This window comes from Dendrobates tinctorius, unplaced genomic scaffold (genome assembly GCF_039654945.1).
Source record: "Dendrobates tinctorius isolate UK_male_01 unplaced genomic scaffold, ASM3965494v1 ptg000090l, whole genome shotgun sequence".
In the NCBI taxonomy this organism is placed as follows: Eukaryota; Metazoa; Chordata; class Amphibia; order Anura; family Dendrobatidae; genus Dendrobates; species Dendrobates tinctorius.
The window spans coordinates 2,133,550-2,143,477 of record NW_027361758.1 but is presented as its reverse complement, the minus strand read 5'-3'; the positions used below and the strand labels follow the sequence as shown (position 1 = coordinate 2,143,477).

The following is a 9,928-nucleotide window of genomic DNA, read 5'->3' as shown; positions in this document are numbered from 1 at the left end:
GGAGCCGGGCGGGAGGACGCAGGATCGCCTAGTGTGACAGGTAAGTAGCGACCCCCGACCCCTGCTATGTCGCTGGTGAGATCTGCCTGTGTGGCAGCTCACTAGTGACCATTTAGCGATGCACCAGCGATTCTGACCGCGTCATATCGCTGGTGCATCACTAAGTGTGACAGTACCTTAAGTGTATAGCGCCCCCCACAGTCGAAATTTCTCCGGCGTCTCGGCTACCTGGGGTAGCTGAGACCCCAGAAGACATGATTCGGGTCGGTTTTTACCGACCCAGGTGTGGAGATTGCAGTTATTAACATTATAACGACGACCTCAAAAAAAAAAAAAAAAGTCTTCAAAAGCAACATGGCGCCACCATTTATTCCAGCCAATTTTGCGTTAAAGTTAAACGGTGCTCCCTCCCTTCGGAGTCCTGCCATGCACCTAAACAGTGACTTTTCCCCACATATGGGTTATGGACATACTCAAGAGAAATCGCACAACAAATTTTGTGGTCCATTTTCTCCTGATACCCATGTGAAAATGAAAAAATTTGGTTCCAAAATAATTTTGTGAAAAAAGTAAAATGTTCATTTTTTCCTTCTACATTGCTTTAGTTCTTGTGAAGCACCCGAAGGGTTAATAAACTTCTTGAACGTGATTTTGTGCACCTTGAGGGGTGCAGTTTTTCGAATGGTGTCACTTTTGGGCATTTTCTGTTATATTGACCAATTCAAATGTGAGGTGGTTCCTAAAAAATGGTTTTGTAAATTTTGTTGGAAAAATGAGAAATCGCTGGTCAACTTTTAACCCTTATAACTTCAAAATAAAAAAAAAAAAAGGTTTCCAAAATTGTGCTGATGTAAAGTAGACATGACAAATGTTATTTATTAACTATTTTGTGTGACAGCACTCTCTGATTTAAGTGTACAAAAACTAAAAAGTTTGAAAATTGCAAAATTTTTCAAAATTTTTGCCAAATTTCCGTTTTTTTTCTCATAAACACAAGTCATACCAAAGAAATTTTACCACTAACATGAAGTAAAATATGTCACAAAAATAATCTCAGAATCAGTGGGATACGCTGAAACGTTCTGGAGCTATAACCTCAGAAAGTGACAGTGGTCAGAATGCTAAAATTTGGCTTGGTCATTAAGTACCAAATTGGCTCTGTCACTAAGGGGTTAAATAAAATATATCTTTTTTTCCTTGGATTTTCATAAATGATTTCTTTTGCTAGAATAGGGTCACTCGAGCACACGCTACACGCTATACTCGGTGCATACCTGAGCACCCTTGGAAAACTCGAGTAACGAGCACTTGCGCTCATCACTAGTGCTGGCCCATTATTCTGTTATTGCTTAATTACGTAGCATTAAAAAATACTGCATATATAGGTCATTAACTTGTCTTACAATGGAAGAATCCATAGAGGCCATGGCATACAGCAGAGGAGAACGCCTGTTCACTGGTAGCAAGAACAGCTTTCATTTCTTGCAATATGTGACTCGCAATACACCAATATACTGTAGAGTGGGAACTTTTAGGTTTCCAATGTATGTAGCCCTTTACACACTGAACAGTCTTACTTCAGGGGAAGTTTTTCTTTCTCAATCCTGTGTGACACTATACTACGTGTGCTATAAAAGAAACCCCAAAGAAGATAATTGACAAATTTGTGCTATAGTTTCCCTTTATAAGTCATAAATATAGAATATTTTTTTTTCAAACTACTTAATCATTGCAGTTCAAGAAACCTGAAGAAAATAATTTGTTAAAAAAAAACAAAAACAAAAAACCTTCAGGAAGAAGAGAGGCTGCACCTGTAATTTTTGTCTCTACAGGCCAGAAACATTTCCACAACCCCCTGACCCTCATTATTGCAGCTGGCTGCTCCTACACAGGAGGGATTATACTAATGTATCAGAGAATCCTTGCAGTCCATATTTGTACACAAAATGTAACAGATCAGACAGGTATACTGCATCTTTGCTGATGCTTTGGAGGCACTTAGACAACATGATAAACATATGCAAAAGGTTATAAATGTGCGAAAAATGCTGTAAAAAATAACGTTGATTGGGATCAACTATTAAAGAGTCTCTGCATACATACATAAACACTATGTTAAATAGTCAAAGCAATCCAGTGGCTCACACAAGTGATTATTGTGTCATGCATTACAAAAACTTTCCGCCAGCTTCCCTGCATGCAGCTGAAGACTTCCAGTGACACTGACAAGCAAAGCAGTCAAAGCACACATTGCTCACCCAGCCAAGGGAGTAAAGACAGCCGATTTCTTCAAAATAATCACATACATGGCAAAACTCCAAGCAAGCATGCTGCAGTGTAAAAGTAATAGGGGAAAGTAAATTTCTTCCAAACTGCTTAAAAGGTCTAATCTGGGACTGGTCCACACCTTATCATATCCAATTAAAATGAACATTAAAATGGAGATTTCTAAGACGTTGGAAGTGGCAAATAGGCGATACAAAAAGCCTACAAAAATCCACATTCTGCCCTGAGAGAGCTAGATCTTAGGCAAACTGAGAATGCATAGATATTTACCTCTCCCCTCTTTCACACTGGAAGATGGTCAGAAAGAACCGTATAAGCTCTAGATTTGATTTCTGCCTCAAAGTGCATTCCTAGTATTAAAGAATTAGCCCTTCCTGATCTCCAACTCAGCCCACTTCTCACTTATGTATCCAACACACAAGATTGAAGCGATTAACCCTTTGTAGCAGAACGGTTATGGGTAATGACCAGGGGATTGGACAGAGTCCCCTCTGTGGTCTAATTGGTCCTGAAGTTGAGCCAGTTCGGCAAGTTCATTCAACTCCTGGAATTGTCGATCTGTTTTGTGGCCGACAAGTGACCTATAGAAGTGAACCGCAAACACTATAAATATTAATCCAAATGGCACCATTATGCACGTTGAAGCTATTGCAGCTTCTTTTCCGGGACTGATGGACGTGTCATTGACTGCTAGCTTGGGATTGTTCACTGGCAGAAACTTCACCCAGCAGAGGAGGACAACCTCAGCCAGGAAGAGAAGAGTTCCAATGACCGTGGAGAAGGCCCACGCGAGCTCAATGTGACGGTGCATCCTTTCGTGGGGAGATTCCTTCACAGAGTTGAGATTGTGGACGTTGCTCACAGCTTCTATGTTCGGTAGGATGCAGGTGCTGATCATAAGTGCAAATAAGTGTACAGCAACCAACACAGTAGTACATGCACTGAAAGCAATCAGGAGGCCGGCTGGATAGACATGGTTTGCATCTAGCTGGACTTCAACCATGGCAACCTACGAAAAGAAAAAGAAAAAAAGGGAACACAAAGTTACTTCTTGCAAAACGGAATAAAGCTCTGCAGAGTAAGATGAGTGGGAAATAGGCAATTTCCTGTGCAGTAACGAGAAAGTCTAATTGTGCCGTTAAATAATCAGAGGATTGTGGAGCACATAACCTACAATACACATTTTTAATGTATATTGTTTATAGTAAAGTTAACAAAAGAATCACAAGTTCATCTAGTTCAATCTGACATCATGCGGAAAATACAGAGGACAAACAAACTGATGAGGCACTGCCAAATCTCCTTACATTTGTGGTAAAAAATAAATCCATTTTAACTCCAAATATGGCCTTAACAACAAATCCGAGGATCAATTACCCATGTCTGTGAGAATACAGCATAATGAAAAAGCATTTACTCTTATTTAAAGGGGCTTAGAAGCCAGAAGAGCATCTGTGGACTAATCACTCAACCTCACATACACACATGGGGGACGCACATGGACAGAGACCACCTCTGTTTCTTTCCTTTCATCATACTATTTTATGAAAGTTCCCTACAAGATGTATGAACAAAGGAGGTTTATCATTACAACATATTCTCAAGGTAAATGCTACCAATGAAAAAGACTTTGAATTAGTAAAACACCCACAAGATAGGAAACTTTTAGAGCCAATATTTTAGACTTCCAGGACCGGACCCGACTAGTCCCAAGAACAGGACATAACAGCATTTATTCACTAGGATAAACCAGCTGGGATCAACATAATGTGTTAAGAATTACAGTTCTTATACCAACTACAATATTAACATAAGATCTTAGTAACATGCAAAACCCATACAATAACATTGGCTGAACCTGCTGATATTGGCACATCGGCCGACAGTCTAATGGGGGGGCCACCAGACTCTCTCCTGACAGATTTTGTTGAGGGATACATAGATCCAACATGTCAGATTTCGGACTGCCAATCCTTTTGTGCTCAGTGAAATAAGTTGCCACCCCCTTGTAGAAAACATACACATGAATCCTCAGCAGAACAGGTATTCCTATATATGGTCGAATCTGGACTGATAGATCCCAGCCAAACCATTGCTACATTCACAGCCATCTATAAGGCTTGAGTTTCCAGGTGATACCAAGGTCAATATTCTAGGTGTAATTATCAGTAGCATGAAAAAAAGTATTACTTCATAATTTGTGACATCAGGAAGAAAGATCAAAGTCTGTTACAGTCATCTGTCTCTCAATACAGCCTCCAGTGACCCCAAGGGGCTATTAGGGAACTCTTCAATATGTTATCAGCCTTCTCACCAATGAGAAAAGTATTTGTTGCATGAAGGTGCCCAAAAGTGCAGGGCAGCATTGTTACAATGTGCTAGGTCTGAATAGAGGATTATTCCCATATAACTTAACTATCATAGCAGAGATGGAAGAAACTAGTAGTAACTGTAACGCTGTACCCTGTGACATCCTGTTTCAGGAAGGGCGACGTACGCTGCGGGGAGAGAGTGCAGCTCCAGCCTCCTGTGACGCCACGTTTGGGACTCTTCTCAAACAAAACACATAGTACAAAAAAAAAAGAAACCCATTTAGAGATTAGATAGAAAAAAGTATAGGGTGTGTTGTAATAAAGGAAATTACAAAAGTGCTTAGGGTGTAAGCATAGATATGTAGAAAATACGTTTTAGATGCCGGAACAGCCCTTAAATGATGAAATGATGTAAACTGGATGTCAGCTATAATGCTGTGTTGCGAAGATACAAGGAGGCAGCAAGAGATAAATAGTTCATAAATCCATATTATGCAAAGTGAAGCATCAGAAAAGATCAGTTATGAAATAAGTCGGATGTCGGCTACAATGTTGCATTGCAGATACAACGTGGCAATAATAAATGAACACAGTGGGAATGTTGGGTTATCAGTAAATTAGTGCATTGGAACTTTTTTGGGGGTTTGAGAATGGATACTATGTAGATAAATTACACTAAATGGGAAAGTGGGACAGACGGTGGCTCAGTGGATAGCACTGCAGCCTTGCAGCGCTGGGGTCCTGGGTTCAAATCCCACCAAGGACAACATCTGCAAGGAGTTTGTATGTTCACCCAGACATACTGATAGGGAATTTAGATTGTGAGCCGCATCGGGGACAGTGGTGATATAATGCATGTAAAGCGCTGTGGAATTAATGGCGCTATATAAATGAGTAAAATAAATAAGTGGCTATTATCTATACTGGTGTTACCATGCACCCACCAGCACTGTGGTAATATGGTGCTGGGTTTATTACACCAATCATTAGTAACGCAATTTGAACTTTACAGTAGCTCTGGTGGTGTTGAGGTGGCAGCATGGTCACTGCAGAGGCGTTGAAGAGAGGCGTTACCAAACCTTAGACGTACAGAGTACATCCAGATGATTTTGTGCGAGCTCCGCTGGGTGGCAGCTAATCCTAATGCAGACACCCAGCACTCAGTGCAGGGTCTGTGCACACATTGCGTCTTCACACTAGCTTTTCAGTGTTTTTTTTCTGTCTGTAAAGATGCTACGATTTGCAGTACCAGAAAAAGAAATGAGATTACTCAAATCTCATGCTGTTTTTTGCCATGCATATATTAAAATCTGCAGCATGACAATTCTTTAAAGCGTATTTCCCCAAATGAATGCATAGAAAACTGAAATAAGGGTTATTTCTGGCAAGAGATGCATTTTTTAGTGCAGAACTATCCTTTGCAAATACTCAGTCTATGATCGGACCCTTATGTTTTTTTTTTTTTTTCAGAAAATATTTATTAAAGTTTTTTTATAACAAAGAAAGGGTACAATACAATAGACCATATGCTACCATTATCTGGGTAGTTAAGCATTATTTAAGTATGGAAGTAGAGAAAAGAAGGAAAAGACATGAGGGAGAAGACATAGTAGTAAGAGTAAGGAAAAAATAGGTATGGGGATATAGGGTAAGGGAAGGAAGAAGGGGGGGATTATAGCCATCAGTAAAAAAAAATAATTTAACTTATTTAACTCAAATCATCTAAATTACTCGGGAGCTAATTATGTATCCAGTTGGCAAATTCTGGACTCTCTTTGAATGAATGCCAAGGAAACCAAGTGTGTCCCTGTCTAGATGTGGAGCCCCTATCTTGGGACATCAGTGATTCCATACGCTCCAATCTGTCCATCTCCACCACCCATTCCATCACAGAAGGGACCCTCATGGATCTCCAATGTCTGGGTATGATCATTCTTGCTGCTATTAGGCAAAATCTCCAGAGGCCCCTTTTAATTGTTTTTAATGGGCCAGGGATCAGAGAAAGGAGAGCAATCTGAGGAGATGGTTCATATCTGATTCCAGAGATGATATAGAAAATCTGGAAGATCGCCGACCAAAATGGCTTCAGCAGACGACAGGACCACCAGACATGTAGCATGGAACCCCCGTCCTCTCCGCATCTCCAGCATAAATCAGGGACCCCCGGATAAATCTTGTGCAGCAAGTCAGGGCATCTATACCATCTAGTCAAGATTTTGTAGTTCTTCTCCTGTGGCTCACAAGAGATAGACAACTTATGAGTCAGGGTGAAGATTTTATGGCAATCCGCATCGGAAAAGTTAATCCGCAGATCTTTCTCCCATGCAGTGATGAAGCGGGGCGTGTCTGTAGATTCCAAATCAGAGATCAGGCCATAGAGGAATGAGATCACATGAGCAGGGCCCTCCGTTAGCTGCATAAGGGTCTCAAATGGTGTCGGCAGACCAAGAGCTATCTTTGAAAAACAGCTCTTGAGCTGAATAAATTCAAGCCAGGGTATCGATCTCCCCGGGCAGGCCGTCCTCATATCCCCCACCGCAGGGAATCCTGCAATCTTGTCTGCAGCCTGGCCCAGACTAACCCGGTCGTCAGAGTCCCAACAAAGAAATGAAGTCCGTGTCGTGGCAGGAGGGAAGTCTATGTTATTAAAGAGGGGGCCTAATCTACTTGGTCTGTTAATGATTTTCATTTTGGTGCTATATTTGTACCAGAAATTTATTACCACTTGTGTGAGCGGTGGGAGTTCAGAAACTGTGTAGTTCCGAGGATCATAGGTCCAAGGGAGCCAATACAGTGAATGTGGGGACATCAGCTTTTCAATGATCACCCATTGTTTATACAGGTCACCATATCTCCAGTCCACCAGTCTGGAAAGAAGAGCAGACCGGTAATATGTTTTAAAATTAGGAAGACCCATGCCACCCCTCGACTTAGGTCTAATCAGAGTGGAGAACCCAAGTCTTGGTTTTCTTGCGCCCCAAACAAAACTGTTAATTGCTGATTGGAGACGGTTAAAGAAATGATAAGGAACAAAAATGGGGACTGTCTGAAAAAGATAAAGAAAACGGGGAAGAATGTCCATTTTGACTGCATTAATACGGCCAAACCAGGAAAGTTGGGATCTATTGTATTTCTTCAAGTCAGCTAGGGTTGTATCATAATTAAGATTGAGTAGATCATTGGAGTTTTTAGGAATCATAACTCCCAGGTATTTAAGTGCCCTGTCCTCCCACCTAAAAGGGAAGGAAGATTGGAGTCTATGGGCCTCTTCCTCGGGGAGAGTTATGTTCAAAACTTCTGTTTTGGAATAATTAACTTTAAAGTTAGATACCTCCCCAAATTTTAGGAACTCTCGCATGAGCACTGGGAACGCAATTGAAGGGTTTGTCACGTATATTAATAAATCATCTGCGTATAGTGATAGTTTAAAATTATCGTGGCCAATCTGTATGCCCTTAATATCAGGAGCGCTCCGCAGTGCAACTGCCAGGTGCTCCATGGCAATTATATAAAGCAGAGGGGACAATGGACACCCCTGTCTGGTACCATTAGATATGCTCAAGCAAGATGAAAGAGTACCGTTGACTCTAATACGAGCCGTGGGGTTTTGGTACAAAGCGAATATTCTCCCCAGCATTGTAGACCCTAGTCCCAGTTGTGTCAATGAAGAACGTAAAAAGGTTCGGACCCTTATGTTAATCAATAGTGTAATTAGCTAGAGGAATTGGTCATCTGTGATACAATGAGGTAGGTAACTGAAAAGATCAAAAACAAACATTTCCCACAAAAATGTTTTTTTAAGTCCAAAATTTTACATTTTTATAGAGATAACAGGAAAAATTGCACCATACAATTTGTTGTGCAATGTCTCCCGAGTATGCCGATACCCCTTGTGTGGGAGAAAACTACTGTTTTGGCGCACGACAGGGCTCAGAAAGGAAGGAATGAGGTTTTGGAATGCAGACTTTGATGGAATTGTGGGCATGCAGGTGTCATGTCGTGTTTGGAGAGACCCTGATGTGCCTAAACAGTAGAAAACCCTCACAAGCGACCCCATTTTGGAAATCTAGATGCATGGTGAGCACCTTGAGCCTCCAGGTGCTTCACAGAATTTTACAACGCTGATCTGTAAAAATGAAAAAAAAAAAAAAAAAAAAAATGTATATTATATTATATATATATATATATATATATATATATATATATATATATATATATATATATATACACACAACTTATTTTAGTCCCAAATGTTTTGATTTTCACAAGGATAGCAGGAGAAAATGGACCGCAAAATGCATTGTGCAATTCCTCCCGAGTACGATACCTGATACATGGTCAAAAACTAGTTTTGATGTACAGTGCAAAGCGGAGAAGGGAAGGAGTGCCATATTGAGTACAGATATTGCTGGAATGGTTGGAGGGTGCCATGTCACATTGGCAGAGCCCCTGAGGTGCCAGAACATATTACCTCATTTTACAAACTATACTCCCCAATGAATTCATCCTGGGGTGCAGTGACCATATTGACACATGTGCCTTACAGATTTTTATACTATTGGGCAGTGAAGAAAGAATAATTACATTTTTACCTCTAAAATGTTGGTTTAGCCCCAAGTTTTTAATTAGGAAAAAAATGGACCTTCGTTTCTTGTAAAAATTTCTCAAGAGTGCACCAATACCCTACATGTAAACAGGAAATACTGTTCATGCACAGTGCAAAGTGAAGGGAAGGAGCGTCATATTATAGTGCAGATTTAACTGTTATGCTTTGGGGGTGCCATAACCCACTGGTAGAGCCCCTGAGGTGCCAGAACTGCAGAATTCTTCCTAAGTGACCCCATTTTACAAAACACATCTCTAGATGAATTAATCTAGGGTTGCAGTGATTATATTGACATCACAGGTGACGGACAAGAGGATGTTTTCAGAGATACCATTTATATTTACATTTGTCCTTTTGATTGCATTTTATTCCACTTTATGTTCAGCAATATGATGAAAAAGCATGGTTTTCCATCGTTTTATTACTATTTTTTTTTTTTTTTTTTACAGTGTTTATTGAAGGGGTTAACTAGTGAGACAGTTTTATGGGGCACGTCGTCAGACACAGTGATACCAAACATACTTTTTGTGTATTTATTTTTTAATTCTTTTTTTTTTTTTTTTTTACACAAAAATACAACTCTATCTATGAAAAAATGAAAAAGCAGCACAAAAAAATAAGAAAAAGGAAGAGGGTGCACGCTCTCAGGCATATACCAAACCTTTAAAATATCCATCAAAAAATGAAAGCAGCACGCCTTGAAAGATGTTTTATTCAGCCCATC

General features: G+C 40.2%; 1 protein-coding gene across 2 annotated transcripts in view; it reads right to left on the bottom strand.

Annotated features, from left to right (window-relative positions):
- Window positions 1-851: 851 nt before the first annotated feature.
- LOC141098320 (calcium release-activated calcium channel protein 1) overlaps window positions 852-9,928 on the bottom strand; it is a 30,095-nt gene continuing 21,018 nt past the window's right edge. For both annotated transcript variants that reach the window (XM_073585984.1, XM_073585983.1), the window contains exon 2: window positions 852-3,295. In XM_073585984.1, the coding sequence (XP_073442085.1) occupies window positions 2,741-3,289 (549 nt within the window). In that variant the 5' untranslated portion in view covers window positions 3,290-3,295 and the 3' untranslated portion in view covers window positions 852-2,740. The remainder of the gene's footprint in view (window positions 3,296-9,928) is intronic.